The 20,236-nt window shown below is 52.6% G+C and overlaps 2 protein-coding genes across 3 annotated transcripts; one reads left to right on the top strand and one right to left on the bottom strand.

Moving 5' to 3' along the window:
• Positions 1–1,841: 1,841 nt before the first annotated feature.
• On the bottom strand, positions 1,842–8,249 carry SNRPD2 (small nuclear ribonucleoprotein D2 polypeptide). Its single transcript, XM_059381770.1, has 3 exons — positions 8,141–8,249; positions 6,531–6,710; positions 1,842–2,111 (listed from the first exon to the last, which is right to left on the bottom strand). Coding segments are annotated over exons 1-3 (357 nt in total). The 5' UTR covers positions 8,143–8,249; the 3' UTR covers positions 1,842–1,936.
• Positions 8,250–8,891: 642 nt separating this feature from the next.
• On the top strand, positions 8,892–14,988 carry QPCTL (glutaminyl-peptide cyclotransferase like). 2 transcript variants are annotated; one of them, XM_059381560.1, is made up of 7 exons: positions 8,896–9,165; positions 9,657–9,800; positions 10,567–10,848; positions 12,245–12,397; positions 12,487–12,586; positions 13,088–13,204; positions 14,220–14,988. In XM_059381560.1, exons 1-7 carry the CDS (start codon positions 8,956–8,958, stop codon positions 14,363–14,365), a joined length of 1,152 nt encoding a protein of 383 aa, XP_059237543.1. In that variant the 5' UTR covers positions 8,896–8,955; the 3' UTR covers positions 14,366–14,988. The 2 variants fall into 2 exon arrangements, with proteins under 2 accessions (XP_059237545.1, XP_059237543.1); XM_059381562.1 differs by lacking the exon at positions 12,245–12,397 and having other exon boundaries at positions 8,892–9,165.
• Positions 14,989–20,236: the final 5,248 nt, after the last annotated feature.

Genomic DNA, 20,236 nt, shown 5'->3' with positions numbered 1-20,236 from the left:
GGAGCAAGGAGCCCGATGTGGGACTTGATCCCAAGACGCTGGGATCATGACCTGAGCCAAAGGCAGACACTTAACGGACTGAGCCACCCAGGCATCTCCCAGTGAGTCATTCTTTTTTTTTTTTTTTTTTAAAGATTTTATTTATTTATTTGACAGAGAGAGATTACAAGTAGGCAGAAAGGCAGGCAGAGAGAGGAGGAAGCAGGCTCCCTGCTGAGCAGAGAGCCCGATACGGGACTCGATCCCAGGACCCTGAGATCATGACCTGAGCTGAAGGCAGCGGCTTAACCCACTGAGCCACCCAGGCGCCCCTCCAGTGAGTCATTCTTAAGATAATTCCTGGTGCACGATGCGTGCTTTTCCTGCAATTTCTGCTCTCGCTTTCACCCAATGAAGGAAGAGGTGATTAGAAGCCACTTGGGCAGGGGTGGGTGAAGACATGAGGAAACTCAGCCTGAGGCCCAGCAGGGTGCCCGAGGCCGGAACCTGTGCTGCCCGCCCACAGGGCAGGGATCTGAAGCCAGGACTGGGACTCCAGAGCCTGTGCTGTCCCAGTTCCTGCACAAGAACTGAATCCTTGCAGGGGCGGGGAGTGGGGCAGAAACATCTGCAGCAGCACCACTGCCCCTACATTACACATAACCTGGCTCCATCATTTCCTGAGTAACCCTGAGCAAGTCACTCACCCTCTCTGGGCCTCAGCTATCTCACCTGGAAAATGGCTCTAATGGCTCTGCAAAATGGCTCTAATATCTACCCAGATGACTGTTCCCACTAGATGTGGGCCACTCAGTAAACATGCACCTTTATAACCTCAGAGCTGTCGCCCCGTGTCAAGCTTCCTCTTCCTGTCACTACCGGACTCATGGACTAACTCAGGATGTGCCTTCCACAAGTCAGTGTATCAGACATCTCATTTCATCCTGATCTAAGGCCTGCAAACTACCGCACCCACCTGGTGTTTGGTCTTATCTGGAGAACAGAGTGAGAGATGCAGGCAGAGACAGAACACAGAGACACGAGTTGGGGAGAGCACAATGTGTGCGTATCAGAGCAAGACCAGGATCTTCTTTATCCCCCCACAATAAGTGAGAACCACCCTTCCCACCTCTATCTCCCCACATTGGTCAGAGAATTTCTCCAGGAGTAATGAAGTTGTAATTTGAGGCCAGTGGAGTTCAGGGTAAAGCTCCAGGCTCTGGTGCAGGGTGGGGTTGAATTACACCATCACCACTTCCTGACTGGGTACTCCTGGGGAGTGCTCGCCCCTCTCTGTATCTCAGTTTCCTCCTGTGGAAAATGGAGGTCTTCATTAACAGGTCAACAGCAGGTCTGCTCACGGTGGCTGAGAAGAGGTCGGATCAGCACAGAGGCTAGGGCCTGGCACCCTAACAGCTCGGCAGGTGTTAGCCACGATCGCTACCAGTATTTGGGTACTGGCTACTCTAACTAGGTCCTCCTCCTCCTGTCAGTGAGGGCTGGTCGAGGCTCTTCTGGGTGCTGCTGGGTCCCCAGCACTGCAACACAGACCTGGCAGAGGCAGCACTAGGGGGGCTGTTTTCTGATTGAACAAATGGAAAAGGCTGCAAGAAGTTCTGAGCTAGACCTCAGCTTACTGAGAGAGGGGCAGAGGGAGGGAAGAGAGAGATGCAGTGATGAGGAGAAGCTAGAAAAGATTAGGAAAGGAAAGGGAGCTCTCTGTATCCAGCCCACTTGCTTCACAGTCGGGGAAAGTGAGACCGAGAGACGCAGAGATGTCCTAAGCCCAAGCACCTGGCCCCACGCCTGGCTGCCTCCCTTCCCCAAGTCTGACCTGCTTGTAGACTCTGGGAACAGACAGATGCACTAGAAAAAGCACAGGACTTTATTTTTCCTATTACAAAGGGCAGGTCTTCGCAGGATGAGAGCAGGAATTCTGACGGCGGGGAGGAGGCCCCTACTTGCCAGCGATGAGTGGGTTCCGCAGGACCACGATGACCGAGTCCCCGCGCAGGAACATCTTGGAGATGTAGCGGTCCTTGTTGACTGGCTTGGACTTCTTCTTGCCCTTGCCACTCTTGGGGACCTCGGTCCACATCTCCTTCACATTCTCCAACACCATGTTGCAGTGCCTGGGGTGGGGGGAGGCACCGGGATTGAGCGGGGAGCCTTCCATCCCCCCCTCTTCCAGCAGCACCCACAGAACGTGCAGGCCTGGGACCAGGGCAGCTGGGGCTCCCACGCCACCTCTGCCAGTCCTCAGGTTGAGGCCTGGGCAAAGCAATTCACCATTCTAGGCCCCAACGTCCCGCTCTCTAAAACGGAGCCATTCCCAGAGCCCCCCTCATAGGGCTGCCATGAGGATAAGTCAATACGGCATTCTTGAAAAGACTCAGAACAGGACCCCAGCCCAAGGTAAAGGTAAGCAAAATGGTCTGCTTGAGTTTCCGAACTCCAAGGACTTCCAAAGGCAGCAGCACAGGAGCCGCTTCTCTGCGGAACCAGAGGCCCCTGGGGCTCTGAGGGTACATGGCGCCTCCACTGCCAGCCCGCGTGGTCCCTGTCTCCTCATGGTGCCAGAGGGACGCATGTGAGGACAAGATGGATTGGCTCACTCCGCAGGCACTTAAAATGAATACAGCCCTGAAGCAACAGAGGATATCCCTGCCCTGACCGGGTCTGCATTCCAGGGAGGAGAGAAGAAGGCTACAGAAGTCAACAGACGGACCTGATACACTGTCAGATTATGTTACCTGCTAGGAAGAACAATTAAAGCCAGGCGAAGGGAATAGAAGGAAATGTTACCAAGTGGCAAGAGAAACAGTTAAGAAGAGCGGAGAAGCTCTGCACCTTGCTATGGATGATAGCCAGGAGGGACTGCTGAGGAACAAATGCCAAGTACGCGAGCAAAGTGATTCTTTTGAGGGGAAGAAAGGGGGCAGGAGAAGCATCAATGTTGCCCACTTGCTTGTACAACACAGAATCCTAGAAAACATTCGGAGACGGGGGTGGGGGCAGTGGGGTGACCTGGGAAGATTGGGGACAGGCTGGATGGAAAGTCTTCATTAGACTGCTACTACTGTTTTTGGAATCCTGTGAACACCTACGCAATTTAGAGAAAAATAAAAAAAAGTGGGGGACACCTGGGTAGCTCAGTGGGTTAAAGCCTCTGCCTTCAGCTCAGGTCATGATCTCAGAGTCCTGGGATCAAGCCCCGCATCGGGCTCTCTGCTCAGCAGGGAGCCTGATTCGCCCTCTCTCTCTGCCTGCCTCTCTGCCTACTTGCGGTCTCTGTCTGTCAAATAAATAAATAAAAAATCTTAAAAAAAAAAGAAAAGTAGTAGCAGCATACCAATATGGAAACATTTCCAAGGTATACTGTTAAGCGAAAAAGCTGAGGTCTAAAACTGTGTGATGTGGGGCCCCTGGGTGGCTCAGTGGGTTAAGCCTCTGCCTTCAGCTCAGGTCATGATCTCAGAGTCCTGGGATAGAGCCCCGCATCGGGCTCTCTGCTCAGCATGGAGCGTGCTTCTCCCCCCCTCCTCTCTGCCTGCTTGTGATCTCTGTCTGTCAAATTAAAAAAATAAAATAAAAACTGTGTGATGTGCCATTAGCAGTGAATTAAAAGTAAAGGAAAGCACCTTCCTCTGTCCGTTGGTCTGATGTCATGTGAGGAGACAGACCTGAGGAATTCGCCATGGAGGGCTTCGTGGGGAGGGAAACTGGTGGGCAAGGAGCAAAGACTCTCTCTTCATTGGGCGCTTTTGTTTCTTTTCAATTTTGCCTCAACTGAATGCACTGCTCTCCCAAGAAAGTAACGTAATTAATAAAGTAAGTACCGGGGTTAGGAACGCCTTAGTGCCCTGCAGGGACGTTCTCAGACCACTGGCACAGTGTGAAAACAAGATGCAGAAAAGCACATGGGAGATTCAGTCTTAAAAACAATTAAGTTTATGACAGGACGGCATGTCAATTAAACCTCAAGAAAGCTGCTCGCTAACACCACAGAGAGGTCCCTGCATGTGTGTGAGAGTCCAGTGTGCTGTGGCAGGATACGTTCTAGGGTGAGAGGCTGGGCAGGGTGGAGAGGTGGGAAGCTGATGTGGGGACAAGCAGCAGTAGCGAGGGGAAGAAGAGAGAATCACCTTAAAAAACAAAACAAAACAAAACACAGGGGCGCCTGGGTGGCACCATCATTTCCTGAGTAACCCTGAGCAAGTCACTCACCCTCTCTGGGCCTCGGGTCATGATCCCAGGGTCCTGGGATCGAGCTCCCATCAGGCTCCCTGCTCAGTGGAGAACCTGCTTCTCCCTGTCTCCTCCCAGCTCACATCTCTGTCACTTTCTCTGTCTCTCTCTCAAATAAATAAAGAGAATATTTTAAAAAAGGGGGGAAATAAGTATACATGTGGGGTGCTGGGTGGTGCAGTCAGTTGAATGGCGACTTTTGGTCTCAGCCTGGGTCATGATCTCACATTGTGAGATTGAATCCTGCCTTGGGATCTGAACTCAGTGCAGAGTCTTGCTTGGAACTCTCTCTCCCTCTGCCCCTCCACCCTAAATTAAATAAATCTTTTTTTTTTTTTTAATTTTATCTATTTTTTTTAAACATTTTATTTATTTATTTGACAGGCAGAAATCACAAGTAGGCAAAGAGGCAGGCAGAGAAAGAGGGGGAAGCAGGCTCCCTGCCAGAGCAGAGAGCCCAATGCGGGGCTTGATCCCAGGACTCTGAGATCCTGACCTGAGCCAAAGGCAGAGGCTTAACCCACTGAGCCACCCAGGCGCCCCTTAAATTTTATCTATTTTTTTTTTTTTTTAAGATTTTTAATTTATTTATCTGACAGAGAGAAATCACAAGTAGATGGAGAGGCAGGCAGAGAGAGAGAGAGGGAAGCAGGCTCCCTGCCGAGCAGAGAGCCCGATGCGGGACTCGATCCCAGGACCCTGAGATCATGACCTGAGCTGAAGGCAGCGGCTTAACCCACTGAGCCACCCAGGCGCCCCAAATTTTATCTATTTGACAGAGATCACAAGTAGGCAGAGAGAGAGGAGGAAGCAGGCTCCCCACTGAGCAGAGAACCCGATGCGGGGCTCGATCCCAGAACCCTGGGATAGATCCTAAAATAAATGTGCGTGCGCGCACACACACACGTATATAAATAAACCACCACCAACTGTGCTGTCGCTAAGTGCCAGGTCCCTCTTCTAAGCACGAAGTCCACAGTCCTCACTGCATCTTACCCCCAGGAGGCAAACACTAGGGTCACCTCCAGCTTCCAGTGCAGGATACCGGGCACAGAGGGATGACATTCTGGTAGTGGCAGGGCCTGTGTTCAAATCCAGGTCTACCTGCCTCCATGGGCTCGGCACTTCCTATTCTCATTCTCATTGTCCTCGAGAAGAAACTGAAGTTCAGAGTGAAAAGACCCATTCATGGTCACGTAACAGCATGTGGCGAAAACATTCTAGACTTACACTTTGCCACACTACTTCCCACATGCTAACTGAAGCCTGCAGGATATATGTTTACTGAGCATTTACCACATGAGCTACTGAGCCAAGGACTCTTCCTACAGAAATCCTTAATCCTCACCACCATCCTGCGAGAGGTATTTTTATGACACCCTTTTTGCAGACAAGGACACTGAGGCCCAGAAAGGGAAAAAAACCACTCGCTGTTCTGTCTGGCTGGAACACTCGGACCGCAAGTGAAGCTTGCTCCTTCACTGTATCTAGATCTGATCGTCATGGCCTCTTCCTGTGGGGCCTCTCGTGTTACAGCACCTCCTTCCCAGCACTCCAAACTCTCACTTGGCTTTTCTTTTTTTTTTTTTTAAGATTTTATTCATTCACGATAGGGAGTGAGCAAGAGCAAGCACGAACTGGGTCGGGGCAGAGGGAGACGGAGTAGACTCCCCACTGAGCAGAGCCCTGACGCAGGGCTCAATCCCCTGACCCAAGAATCATGACACGTACATGGGAGCAGATGCCCACCAACAGAGTCACCCAGGCGCCCCTAGCTTTACTTTTCTTGACAAATTATTTACGTGCCCACTGTCGGCTTCCCGACCTATGGCGTGAGTTCTCTGAGTATAGGACCCATCTTTGTTTTAGTCACTGCTATCTCTGGACCCTAAAAAAAGTACTGGGCACGGGTACTCTACATTATAACAGCAAAAAGCGATGAAGAGGTTCCTGCGTGCCCGAGGCTGTACTGCTGATGACTTCACTACATGTCGCATGTGTTAAGTCACTGAATCTCTGCAACCACCAGAATTAGCGTCATCGTATGGAAGAGATAAAGTTACTTGCTGAAGGTCGCCTGGCTGCTAAGAGGCAGAGCTGGGACACGAATCCAGGAAGCCTGGCTCCCATGTTCGTGCCCAGCACTACTGCACCACCCAGCTGGATGGACCACAAGATACGGCAAGACACCGTCGCACCTTGTGGTCTGCAGGTACTTATGTCCCAGGACTCTGAAAATCCTGAGGAGCTGGGACCACATCTCTGGGCTTGGACTGAACACGTTCCAGGACCTCGGAGCTCACCTGTCGAAGGCCTTCACGCGGCCCAGGAGCTTCTTGTTGTTGCGACAGTTGATGAGCACCTGGGTGTTGTTCTTGACTGACTGCGTGAGCACAGAGAGCGGACCCGTGTTGAACTCTTCCTCCTCCCGCTTCTGCAGCTCCTCTGGGGTCATCTCACTCTTGGGCTTGTTGAGGAGGCTCCTGAGTGGGCAAGCATGGGACCCACAGGTGAGGGCGCCCAGTGCTGCAGCTTGTGTGGTCACATGGCCTTGCACTTGGGTGTCTCCCCAACCTTTCCCCGACACTCCCACCCTCCTGCTCAGTCCCTCTCGCTTGCCGTCACCTCTTGGATGCATAACAGACACTGCCAGTCTCACACAGCCTCCGCTGAGCTCCAGATCTCCCAACCACCCCCAACCTCCTCCATCCACAGCCTTCCTCGTCTCCATCCTTCTAGTTCCCTGAGCAAAAACCTCTGCTATCAGTTTGACTCTTCTCACATCATACATTCAATGTGCCAGCAAATCCTGACATCTGTCTCTAAAATAGACTCAAAAGCTCACCTTTCTTATCATGGCCTAACCTCCATCACCTCTCTCTTCTAACAGCCTTACTTGCCTCCCTGCCTCCACTCATGCTCCCCAACCATCTGTTTCCCGGAGGAGTCCCAGAGGTTGTATCAAAAAGTAAGTCGTATCTTCTCATGCTTCGAAACCCTCCTATGCCTTCCATCTCTTTGTAAAAGATAAAATCCGAAGTTTTTACAATGCCCTGCATCTGCCCATCCCTCGGGTCCACCAGTGGCCTCCTAGGTGGTCCTTTAAGGTATCAGGCAAACTTTCACCTTGGGCCTTTGCATTTGCTTTCCCTCCTTCTTTACCCTCCCCAGATATCTCCATGGATCTCAGGGTCTTCAGGTCTTTGTTCACCTGTAGCCTTCTCAATGTGTCCTACACTGGTTATTAAGTTACTCTCTCTCAAAACTGGCACACCCCATTGCTTTTACCCTGCTCTATTGGTTCTTTACTCACAGCTCTGGTCACCTAACACGCCCTAATGCTTTACATGTTTTATTATCAGTGTATTCATTGCCGGTCTTTTCCCACCCCGAAGCTGCGGCTGGGGAGATTTTTTTTTTTATGGGGCAGGGGTGGTATTCACTGATGTAGCCCATGAGCCTAAGCAATGCCCGATAAGGGGCTGCTCAATAAATAACTGCTGAGTATATAAATCAGGAAAATCATTTCGGCGACTCGTGAGCTGAAAAACTCTCGAATGAGGTGAAAAGCCACCGCCTCCAGCTCAAACTGTCCAGAAAAGTCCCGCACCCAAAGCCGTTATTTCTAAAACTCCACACTCCCGTTTCCCAGGCTCTTTGCTTCCCCTTAAAATCCCTTTCAGTAAGACCAATTATCTGGGAAATCCCAGCCCGTTAACGGATAAAGATGCCTTCTGTCTCGAACTCAGGACCCATCAAAGGCCCTAAGCCCGTCCTCAAACCCGTCAGGAGAAAGGCGCGTACTTTACCCCTAAAATCTCTGCCCTCGTCCCGCCGGTAAGGGGCCACCGGTAAGGGGCCACATTTACGTCCTCAACCCCACCCCCACCACCAAAGCCTAGCCCGGCCTCACATGGTAGTAGCTGCCGCGGTCCCAGGTCAGCACCGTCTCCGCGTTGCGGCTGCCTCTGAAGGGAGAGCCGCAGGCGGGACTTCCGTTTCCGGCAGCTCACTTCCGCCGGCGCCTGCGCGATCCCAACCTGCGGGGGCGTGGCCTGTTGCCATAGCGACCCGCGCCAGCGCCGCGCAGAGGTGGGGTGGAAACATTGCCTAGTAGTTCAAGGTGTTGCGGGACACTACGGGGCAGATATTCACGACAATGGAGAGAAGGAAAAAACGGATTCGACTCAAATCATTTTGTTGTAGAACGGCACAGGTTGACGGAGGGAAAGGACACCTCTTTCCAAATGCCCGCCGGCCCTGCCTTTGGGGGCGCGGCCTCCGCGAAGCCAATCGGCTCCTCGCTTCAGGGACAGACACCGCCCCTTTTCCTTCAGGGTCCGTTCTATTACGTGTCTATTGATCTTCCCGACTCCGAGTAACCAATCCTTTGCCTTCGTACGGGAGGGGCGTGGACCTGCGCCTGGGTCCAATGTTTTCCACGATCAAACATTTCTCATTGGCTTCCTTTCCTCCGCTGAGGCGGAGCCTACCCCTTTCGCGCTCCCTTTTGGGGTTGTGCAACTCTCAGGGGAACCAACCCCCAAAGCCCCAGGGAGACAAGGAGGCGTGTTCTCCGAACAACAGTCCCCATTGGCTTCACTGACCGAGGGAGGGTGGGCTGGTGTAGCCGCTCTTCTTGTTCATTGGCCCGGTGATTCCATGGGGTGGGATTTGGCTGGGCCTAAACTCTCCGCCGTCAGGGACCGGTTTCTGGGCGAAGCTGCCATGCCTTCCGGGGGCCGCGGGCGGTCCCGGCTGCGGCTCGGGGAACGTGGCCTCTTGGAGCCACCCTCACCGCCCAAGCGCCGCCTGCTCCCTCGGGCGCATTTCTTGCCCCTGCTTCTGCTGTCCCTGGCCGTGGCCTCGGCGTTCTACACCATCTGGAGCGGCTGGCTCCGCCAGACTGAGGAGCTGCCGCGGGGCCGGGAGCTGCGGGTGAGGCTGGGCAGGGACAGGGGCACCGCGGGAGCACTCGTTCCCCGCCTCCCCTTCCCTGCGGTCTCAGGTTGACGTGGCCGTATCGGATGGCTCCAGCCGCAGGTGCTGTGGTCTCCATCGTTAGAGCGCATGCCCGCTGCGAAAGAACTGAGGCTTAGGGCTTATTCTGCAATAGGTGGTTCTCCCGAAGAGGAAGGGTCTGGAGTAGTAAGACTTGGGAGTTCTGGGTTCTAATCTGAAAGTCAGCTATTTGGAAGAGTCCTTCCTCTCACTCGGCCTTGATTTCTGCGTCAGGATTGGGGTGGGCTGGACCTCAGAGGCTCACAGGGACTTTTCCGGAGTCTAGCATTTATCCTGGAAATATCCGATGCTGGAGTCTCGAATTCGGAGGAAGAACCGGGGTTTCTTAGGGGCGATGGCGTCCGGGTTGGGGTCGGAAGGGAGGTTGCTCTCACGCTCGGCTCTTCCCTCTCCCATCCACTCCTAAGGGCCGGCTGATCGGAAGCCTCCCCGAAGCTCGGCTGCGGAGGGTAGTGGGGCAACTGGACCCAGACCGTCTCTGGAACACTTATCTGCGCCCCCTGCTGGTTGTGCGGACCCCGGGCAGCCCAGGCAATCTCCAAGTCAGAAAGGTAAGGGCCCCCACCTCCAACCCCTGGCCCTGCAGCCTGCCAGGGAATAGGAAACAGGCATTCTTCCCAAGATCCTCCAAGCAGCTAAGACGCAGAGTTGGGACTCTGACTGGAGCGAACCTGAATCTAGAGTCCCACGTTGGTAACCACTAGGCAGTATTGCCCTCTGTACTCCCTGCAGAAGCTTACTGCGTGCCAGGCAACAGCTCTATGAAGTGATCACCCATGTAATCCTCACTACGAAGATGGAAACTGAGGACCGGAGCAGTTAGGCATTTTGGCCAAATCAAGAGCTAGTAAATGTTATACCGAGGGTTTCAACCCAAATTTCAGATTGACTCTGGGGCTGGCACACTCCCAGAAAGCATCTAGTCATTTGAAGACTTATCCCTAGAGTTCAGATCCCACCTCAACCACTTGGAGTGTGACGTTGGACTAGTTTCTTAACCTCTCTGTGCCTCAGTTTCCTCAGCTATGAAATGGAGCCATCAACAGTCCCTATTCCTACAGGGTTTCTAGAACAGGGCTTGGCACACAGTGAGTGCTATGGACGAGTGAGCTGGGATTAGCTTTGGCGTGGAGAGGCAAGGTCATGACACACCTGGCACTCCGTAGGCCCTCAGCAAAAGCGTGTAAAGGGAATGACTTAACCCAAAGTGGGGATTAGGAGTCAGCCCAAGTGCTCTGCATGGCTCAGGTCACATGGCCCTTCTTCCAACCTCCTCCCCAGTCCCTACCCACCCTCCCACCTCTCTCCTGCCGCTAGTTCCTGGAGGCTACTCTGCGGACCCTGACCGCAGGCTGGCATGTGGAACTGGACCCCTTCACGGCCTCGACACCCCTGGGGCCGCTGGACTTTGGCAACGTGGTGGCCACACTGGACCCGGGGGCTGCCCGTCACCTCACCCTTGCCTGCCATTACGACTCCAAGCTCTTCCCATCTGGGTCAACTCCCTTTGTGGGGGCCACGGATTCGGCTGTGCCTTGCGCCCTGCTGCTGGAGCTGGCCCAGGCCCTCGACAGGGAGCTGAGTAGAGCCAAGGAGCAGGTGAGGAGTGGGGAGAAGGGTGGGAGACTGGGGTTGCCTCGACCCCAGTCCAAGCCTCCAACCCTCCCTGCCTGGACTTGTCTTTCTATCTCCGTTCCATACTCGCAGTCACAGGGATCTTTCCTTCCCCTGAGTGTCAGATCCCGTTTCTTCTCTCCCCAGAACCCTCCCATGGATCCCACCCTATTGCAGACATAAGCCAGAGTTCTTAGAGGGGCCCAGGAGTCTCCTCTCCCTCCCGTGTCCCTCCTAACCCCACTCTAGCTACCCACTCACTTCCTCCCCATTCCTCGGACTTATAGGGCTCACTCCCATCTGAGAGCTTTTGTACCTACTGTTTGGCCTGGCTAGAATGTGCTTTTTACAGACATCTTCCTGGTTGGCTCCCACCTTCCATTCAAGTGTCCACTCCTATGTCACCACCTCCAAGATGGTTTCCCAGCCACCCCAAGAGAGCCCCCATCACTATCCCAAGTCTTTATGGTGTTTAATATGGATGTGTTTTTCCGTCTGCCCAGCTAGTTCAAAATCCCTATAGGCCAGGATTTGGCAGCTCTTGTCTTCTGCTGTATTCTCTGAGTCCAGAAGATTCCCTGGCAGTAAATTATGTCAAGAGAAATGTGTAGGATTTGCAAATGAAAGAAAGAAAGAAAGAAAGAAAAAAAAAGAAATTTAAAAAATGAAATGAAATTAAAAAAAAAAAAAAAGCACAAATGTCTTCCTGCTTCTCCCCTGCTCAGACCCCTTCCGTGGTTTAGACTCCCTCAGGCCTCTTCACAAAGCTCCCTGGCTCTGGTGCCAACCCTTGGCCTTATTGCTTCTTGCCTGGAAACACTCTCCCCTCTGCCCCGTTTTGCCAGGCCAGCTCCCACTCACCTCCGTGCAAACTTCCCTTCCCAGCAGACCCAAAGTGCTCCCCGGGCCAGGTTATCCCCCACTCCCTTCCCGTGCTCTTTTGGAACCCCAGAGTGCTTGGAAGCATTCGACCCAAGTGCATTTCACTGCATAATGATTCGTCTGTGGGTCTGTCTCTTCTGTTAAAGGAGCCTAGAGAATAATAATCAGAGCCGCCCCTTCTTAGTTACTATATGCCAGGCGCTGTTCCAGGACCTGGATTTGCACCCTACTGTATGATTAGAATTGTTATTAATCCCATTTTGTCATCTGATGCCTTGAGAAGTTAGTAACTTACCTCTAAGTTACTGCTCGGCTACGAAGGGGTGGAGCCAGGATTTGAACCCAGGTGGTCTGGCTCAGGTTCTGCACTTCTGGCCCCCACGCTCTACAAGTGAGGAGACCTAGTTTGCCCTATTCAGTGATGCAGGCAGGCAGGAAACATGGACAGGTCGAGCCTGAGGGCTGGAGCCCAGCTGGCCCTGACCCCCGGCTCCCACAGGAGGCCCCGGTGACTCTGCAGCTGCTCTTCTTGGACGGTGAAGAGGCCCTGAAGGAGTGGGGGCCCCAGGACTCCCTCTATGGCTCCCGGCACCTGGCCCAGCTCATGGAGTCTGCCCCCCACAGCCCAGGCCCCACCAGGATCCAGGCTATCGTAAGACCAGGGCCCCCACTGGGTTCCGGTGAGGGCGGGAGAGGGCGACACAAGGTTGGTGATATCCCACCCGGCCTCTCTCTTCCTAGGAGCTCTTCATGCTTCTCGATCTCCTGGGCGCCCCTAATCCGAACTTCTACAGTCATTTCCCTCACACAGCTCGCTGGTTCCATCGCCTGCGGAGCATTGGTAAGCATGAAGGTAGGGGGCGGGCACCGGCCTGGGATGCTGGAGGAACAGCCTGGGTGGGGCGGGTACCTGTTCTCTGAGGGGTCATCCAGCCGCCCTCTACCTCCCTGCTGTCTCTCTAAGGCACTAGGGCAGAAACACACAAAGATCCCGTGGCAATCAAGTGTGGTGATTCCACACAGGCCTTGGGGTCCAGTAGCCTTGGCTTTGAATTCTGGCTGTGCCTCTTCCCAGTTGTGTGAACCTAGGCCAGTGGCTTCATCTCTTTGAGCCTCCATTTCCTATCTATAAAATGGGCATGATGATAGCGAAAGTAGGGAGATCTACCTTCTAGGCTCAGAGGGAATAGAGGAGACCGGGAACACAGTGAGCCCATGGTAAGGGTTAGTGAACTGTATCCCTGTGGGCGTGATCAGTGCCCTGCACTGCCCTGATCTGTGAACAGGGGACCCTTTGACCCTGAGGGGCTGACCCTTGCTTTCTAACCCCCACCGCTACCAGAGAAGCGACTGCACCGCCTAAACCTGCTACAGTCTCATCCCCAGGAAGTGATGTATTTCCAGCCGGGGGAGCCCCCTGGCTCCGTAGAAGATGACCACATCCCCTTCCTCCGTCGAGGTACTTGATGTGGGGGTGGGGGTAGGGGGGCAGTGTCTAAGGGAGGGACAGGTGGGACCTGGATTTGGCCCCATCCCAGGATCGGGGACCGGTGGCAAGTTGCTGAACATATTTGTGCCTTGACTTTCTCATCTGTAGAATGGGGCACTAAGAGACCCTATCTCAGACTTGTTGAGGGCACCGAATGAGCTCATCATACATGTACAGACATTACTTGCACAGTGCCTGGCCCACAGTAAGCATTCAGAGAATGTTAGCTACTGCTGGCGGTGCCTCAGTGAGCACAGATTCCAGTACTTGTCTTTCAAGGCCCTGCGGGAGCCCCGCAGAATCACGGAGGAGCTTCCAAAAATGTCCAGTTGCGTTTTAGGTGTTTTTCATTTCACTGACCCACAATCTAGGGTCTCTGCGTTAGTTTTACAAAACTCCCAGATGATTCTGCCGCACAGCCAGGGTGGAAGACATCTGGTAGAGGGGTTCAGAACATGGGTTTTAGAATAGGACAGACTGGGGCACCTGGGTGGCTCAGTGGGTTAAGCATCTGCCTTTGGCTCAGGTCATGATCCCGGGGTCCTGGGATCGAGCCCCGCCTCAGGCTCCCTGTTCAGTGGGGATTCTGCTGCTCCCTCTGCCTGCTGCCCCTCCTGCTTATGCTCTCACTCTCTCTGTCAAATAAAGTCTTAAAAAAAAGGGGAGGGGAGCTATTCATAAAGAGAAAAGGAGCCTAATAAAATACCTGGCAATCTGAGGTCAAAAACATCTTTCCCTTCTTCTGGTCTTTGCATAACCCCGTATGTTTTGAGTTCTCTAGTTGGCGTGTAAGAACAATACATGTACTGGATATGTATATATTTTTAAATGAACATGTTGCCCTCACATGCTTAAAATCATCCTTCAGGGTTCTTCAAGTGCCAGGACAGGCTATCTTCTGGGGGGGTGCGGTGAGGCAAGTTTCCCTGGGCCTGGGGCTAGGCTCCTGGGTTGGCCTGACCAAGCCTCCCCTCTCTCCTGCCAGGGGTCCCAGTGCTCCACCTCATCTCCATGCCCTTCCCCGACGTGTGGCACACACCCCATGACTCTGAGGCCAACCTGCACCCCCCCACAGTGCACAACCTCAGCCGCATCCTCGCCGTGTTCCTGGCTGAGTATCTGGGGCTCTAGCCTCCGCGGCTGACGCTGGAGGAGAGGAGCCCGGCCAGGACGTGCCAAGGACACGTGGAACCAATGGACCTCAGGCCAGGCTGCCCCGCAGTATGCTGGCTTATCCTTTTCTTTGGCATGGGTTCTACTTGTGCTATGATTTGAAGACCCTCTTTCCTCTGTCTCAAGCCACCATTCTTTAAAGACATGGAGGAGTCAAGACCACTGTGGGGGTGGCAGCCAAAGGAATAAGGGCTTAGACCCCATCCTGGAAGAAGCAGTCGGTCAGAAGGTTAGCAGGGGCCAAAGGCTCTTCTCATTTTCATGGTCGGCATACCTTGGGCTGGCATCTGGACCGGTCACAGCACCCCGCCAAATGAATTCTCTGCGGCTTGTGTTTTTATGTCCATGGACTGCCGTGTGGGGGTCCACAGGGGATGTGCTTGGACGCAGGAACAGAGGAGGTGGAAGCCAATATTTGGGAACTCGAGTCGGCCAGACCCAAGGGCAACAGACCAGTGTTTCTGTGAAACATATTCTACAGAATTAGCATTACAAGGTGTTGCATGAAAAAGGGGATCGAAGACACAGGATGAGACATTAAATGAGTTTCTTCATTGCACAATGTGAATTTTCAAGATTAAGAGGGAGTGCAGTGTTGTCTCCCCAAAGTATTTCACCATGGGAGCCCTTTATGGGGAAGCACCTAGAACTAGGGTACCTGAGAAGACACTTTGGGAAATGCTAGGTTTTGACAGTTCGAGTGTATTCATGGGAGGAATGAGTAAGACGGATTCACTGCCAATGAGTTCTACCAAACCATCCTTTCCTTTTCACTTGTGGGTTGAGGAAGTACTTCCCAACCCAGCTAAGGTTCAGACTCAACGGGGGTGCTTACTAAAAAATCCAGACTCCCAGGTTCCACCCCAGACCTCCTGAATCAGAACTCCAGGGAGGGGCTGGGACTCTGCAATAAGCCACTGAGGGAGTCTCCCGATCAGAGAAGTTGGGGACCTGCTGTCCTTAAGGATACAGTGTGGGGTCTTCCCAGTGGCTTAGCAAAGCTACTCAAAAGAAAACCATAAACCGGAGGGTGCCTAGAGAGGGGGTCATCCTGTGGGGCTCTGTGCCTGCCAGTTTTGTGACTCAGATGGAGCCCTGGCAGGCAGTGGGGAGGCCAGGCCAGGATGGAGGGTTACTTAGCACTAAGTTGAGCACGGGCCTTCCAAGGCAGCTTGAAGCCTCGAGAAAACTCACAGCTGAGGGTCTCAAATGAGCGAGGATCTGTAGACCAGTCCTTGTTCATGGCTTGCCATAGTAGTTGACCTGTACCGAGCCCCTCCCGTGTGCCAGGCGCGGTGAGCACTTATCAGGTCAGGTGGTCTCCGCCCAAGTCCTGAGGTCGGTCCAGTTTCTGGTTCTCCTTTTGCAAAGGAGGCTGCAAGGGCTCAGGATCATGACCCGGTTGTTGACAGAGCCCACCTGCTCACCCACAACTGCAACTCCTAACCTCAGACTCCCAGAGATGACCTGTGCCGCGCCCACAGATGGTTGGTGAAGAGGAGCTCCCCCTGGGGCTCTACTCACTGCAAGCCAGACCAGGGCGGGGGGGGGGGGGGGGGGGGCGAGTGAGGGAGGGGGAGAGATCTCTTAAGAGGTGGAGGTGACATGAGTCCTGAGTTTAGAACTGGAAATTGACGGACATCAACAGCCAGGGCGGGCGGCAAGGCTCCCCAACCACAGGAACAGCTCCTTTATTCATTCTTCGTGTGGCAGGCACAGTGCTAGGCATGTAAGAGTACCCCGTCTCTTCATCTCACAGCCACCCCAGAAGTAGGGGAGACCATCACCTCTATCAGAGACAGGGAGCCACACGCTGTTAACGCCCCGGGCTCTCCATGTGCGGTTGCGGACCGCACACCGGGCAAGGGGGCCTGATGCGCACTTTCCCCTGGAATCCGGGGCAGGGATCGGTAGCCCATTTCACAGATGGGGCTGCTGCGGTTTGGCATGATGTTTTCCCTAGTTCCTGTCGGTCCCCCAGACTTTGCACTCTGACAGGGTCCCTAGGTTTATCTGAGGAGCACAATGCCTGAGCACTCTTGAGTACCAACATCCCACAAATCCATGTTCTTGGCGGGACTGTCAGGATTCCCATTTTTACTTGAAACATCTTCAGAGAAATCAGTGGCTGCAGATCATGTGTCTAGGCACTTTTCTTCAAAATGCATTCGCTTACGATGCACTGGTCTTATCAGTGTCATTCATCAGTCTGGAATTCGTGACCATCCTGTCTTAAAATATCATCTTCGCATCACTGTCTCTTCCGATTCTAGGCCAACTGAATGTGTGTTATAGACATTCTCACTCTATCTTCCATAACATTCTTCTCTATTTTCTTTTTTATTTGTTTCTGCCTCTGTGCTCCTTTTTGGACCTAGCTTTAGTTCAATCGTATTTTTCACTTGTGTCTGATTTGCTGTTGAGCTCAGCCTCTGAGTTTTTACTTTGGGTTCTTGTGTCTGGGGCTTTTCCCCTTTCCCATCTGCTAGGCCATTATTTAGTTCTGGGTGGCCTGCAGAGATTTCCAAGCTCTTTTACATGTTTGCCCTGCTCGCAGAAAGCAGAGCGATCCTGTGGAAACTTTCGTAAGCAGTTAAGTGCAGAGTATCCCCGCTTTCCAAGCTTGTCACGCCGCTGCACTTCCACAAAAGACCTTAGGGGATGCCTGGGTGGCTCAGTCGGTTAAATGTCTGCCTTCAGCTCAGGTCATGATCCCGGGGTCCTGAGATCGAGTCCTGCATCATGCTCCTTGCTCAGCGGGGAGCCTGCTTCTCCCTCTGCTTCTGCTCTGACAAATAAACCTAAAAAGAAAAACAAGGGGCACCTGGGTGGCTCAGTGGGTTAAAACCTCTGCCTTCGGCTCAGGTCATGGTCCTGGGGTCCTGGGATCGAGGACCACATCGGGCTCTCTGCTCAGCAGGGAGCCTGCTTCCTCCTCTTTCCCTCTGCCTGCCTCTCTGCCTACTTGGGATCTCTGTCAAGTAAATAAATAAAATCTTTAAAATAAAAAAAAAAAAAGCCCCCACACAGCCTACCTTAGTACCTGTTCTCACTAACAGAAAGAGATCCAAAAAAGATCTTCACTTCTCTGAAAAAAGCCATTACTGTACTACGGTAGGTCTTTTATGAAAGCCAAGTGCTATAATTTGAGCTTTTGGAAAGTAGGGGAAAACCCATATTCTAATCTGTGACTGGCGGGTTCACTGATCAAAGACCTTGCGAATCTGCTTTTGCTCTGTTGTCTCCGCTGGTTCTTGCTTGTGGTGCTTTATTTCCATGCATGTTGAGTGACTTGACTGTGGGCTGCTCATGGCCTGAAAAATCATTTGTGGGGATTCTAGATGACCATTCCTTACACTGGAGGATTTATGTTTGTTTCTGTCAGACAGTTCGGCTCAGAAGTACCCTGAACACAAGGATGACGCCACACACCCGAGCCAAGGGCCAGCCTGTATCTGCACAGTCTCAGGGTCCACTTTCTTATCTCCTTTGGTCTTGTGTCCCCCTTTTCTGCAGTCTTCTGGGCTGTCCTCTGTACCTGAGCTTGTAGCTTGGTGGGGTCCCATTTCCTATTAAATTCCCCACCTTGGCCCCGCCTTCCGCCTGCTTATCCCCATAAGACCGCTGCGCAGAAACCCACGTTTGTTGACACAAGCAAATACCCAGACCAAAAGTGGCTTCAGGGTCCCATATCTCTTCCCCTGAAATTTTTGGTGTGGTACATCCTTTAACTGTAGAATATTGGCTAGTTGGATGCTTTTCTTCTTCTTCTTCTTATTTTTTTTTACTACCTTTTTTCAGCCGGAGAATCCAAGTAATCTGGCCCATCCCTCCAGAGAAAATGGAAATCCCACAAAGCCAGGATGAGACCCAAACCCAGGTCTCTCCGATTCTAAATTCCAAGTATTTAAGTAACTACCATGATAGTTCTTAGTCTCTCTGGTCATTTTTATTCCCTGATAAGAACGTCAGAGGCTGTTGGGAGTACTTGGGTGGCTTGGTGGGTTAAGTGTCCCACTCTTGATTTTGGCTCGGGTCATGGGACTGAGCCCGGTCTCCAGCTCCATGCTGAGAGTGGCGCCTGCTTGGGATTCTCTCTCCCTCTGCCCCTCCCCAGTATGTGCACACTCGCGCTCCCTCTCTCTCAAATAAATAAGTCTTTAAAACAAAGAAACTGTTAATAACCTCTCACCATTCATTCTTCCCTATTCCTTCATACTAGAATTTTTAAAAATGACTTAATTCCCCTTTTTTATTTAGTAACTGACTGTTTTGAGGCTTTAATTATAGAGATCTTTAGTAAGTTTTTTTGTTAGGCATAATGTACTCAGCTGTAAAACCACATGTCCCAGGCTCCCTGGCAGCCGTTCGATACGGCTGAAGCTTGGACCAGTGAGATGTACATGTAAGTAGAGTATAATACTTATGGGAGGCAGGAGCCTTCTCTTCCTGCAAACTGGTGATGGTCAAAATTCTAGCAGGTCCACGGCCAAAGGACGGGGAGCCAGAAGCAGCCTGGATTCCCGAGGACTTCAAGGCCACCATTATCTGCCCACTTGGGATTTCTAAAGAAATGAAAACTATCTTGTTTAAGCTACTACTATTTTGAGATTTTTGAATCCAAAATGACACAGATGAAGAGTCAAAAATAATCTCAAGCTAAGGGACTTGGCGAAGGATCCTTCTCCCAATCTTTTCTGGCTCACCATGCAGTGCTCTGTGGCTCCCTTCTCGCCCCAACCCCCTCCCTGAACAACACACAAACCAGTCTGGGCCCAGCCTTATAAATACTGATTTTATAGAAAGGACCAATTCAAAACTGGTCAAATGCCACACACCAGAAGCTTCCAGAACCACAAGGATGAAAAAAACAAAAAAACCCAAACAGGACAAACGAAAATACCCCAGCCCAAACTGTGTGAAAAACCAAGGTCTCCATCGACCAAAGGATTCTAAAGAAACACATATGGCCAGGGCTGCAGAGACCCCAATGCCTGAACGAATACCCAGAGTGGAAGGAAAAACAATCCAGAAATTCAAAGCCACAGTCCCTGCCCACCGGCCCCCCACGCTGTCAAGAGCGAGGCAAAGGGCTTCACAGCTTTTTGGAGCGGGGGAGGGGGAGAGAAGTGATGGCAACAGTTTCAGTGATAGGAGGAGGGGAATCTTTATACTTCTACTTTTTGTTGTCATCGTTCTCCTCCCCTTCAGGGGAAGTGAAGAAACCAGTAGCTTTAGGTTAAGGAGAAAACAGTGATTTTTATTGTCTTAGTGGGGGAAAACATCTAGAAATGGCAGGCTGCCAAGAAAAGTGTCACCTCGGATCTGGATCTCACTGGCCCCCAGTTCCTAAAGAGGAGATGAGTCCTGGTGTGGCAGGTCAGAGGCGATAACAACCTTGCACCCTGCAGCCTCTCAGAACACAGCTCCAGAAACAAAGAACTGGGGTGGGCAGGGAGCTTGGGGGGGGGGTAGGAGGGGGCGGAAGGGGGCCAGAATGGGGGAACCCTTGCAGAGTACCAAAATTAGCTGCCTTCTGCTCCCTGCTGGTGGGTCCCTGGGATGTAGAGGGCAGGGAGAGGGTTGGGGGCTGAATGGAGAAGTTGCTGAGATGCTGATAAAAAAAACACCCTACTCGAGGGTCTGCGGCCCTGGGTCTGAAAAGTAGAAAACCAACAGGGGTCAGTGGATCAGAGTGCTTTCTCAATCATCCCCCTGAACCCCATCTCAGTTCCGGAGGGGGATCAACGCTGCCTGGACTGGGGGAACGGGCTGGTGACCTGGACCTGGCCCTTGGTTCCTGGGGGGGGGGGGGGGGGGGGGGGGGGG

This window comes from Mustela nigripes, chromosome 17, assembly GCF_022355385.1.
Source record: "Mustela nigripes isolate SB6536 chromosome 17, MUSNIG.SB6536, whole genome shotgun sequence".
Lineage (NCBI taxonomy): Eukaryota > Metazoa > Chordata > Mammalia > Carnivora > Mustelidae > Mustela > Mustela nigripes.
Note: the sequence above shows the minus strand (reverse complement) of the source record. Positions and strands in the feature narration are given on the sequence as shown.

Bases quoted from the DNA above. Each gene is read 5' to 3' on its own strand.
- SNRPD2 (XM_059381770.1), bottom strand. The intron at 2,112-6,530 runs GTGAGCTCCGAG...CCCCCACCCCAG, and splicing joins CGCGTGAAGGCCTTCGACAG to GCACTGCAACATGGTGTTGG.
- QPCTL (XM_059381560.1), top strand. From the start codon at position 8,956: ATGCCTTCCGGGGGCCGCGGGCGGTCCCGGCTGCGGCTCGGGGAACGT. The intron at 12,398-12,486 runs GTAAGACCAGGG...CTCTCTTCCTAG, and splicing joins CCACCAGGATCCAGGCTATC to GAGCTCTTCATGCTTCTCGA. The intron at 13,205-14,219 runs GTACTTGATGTG...CTCTCCTGCCAG, and splicing joins CATCCCCTTCCTCCGTCGAG to GGGTCCCAGTGCTCCACCTC.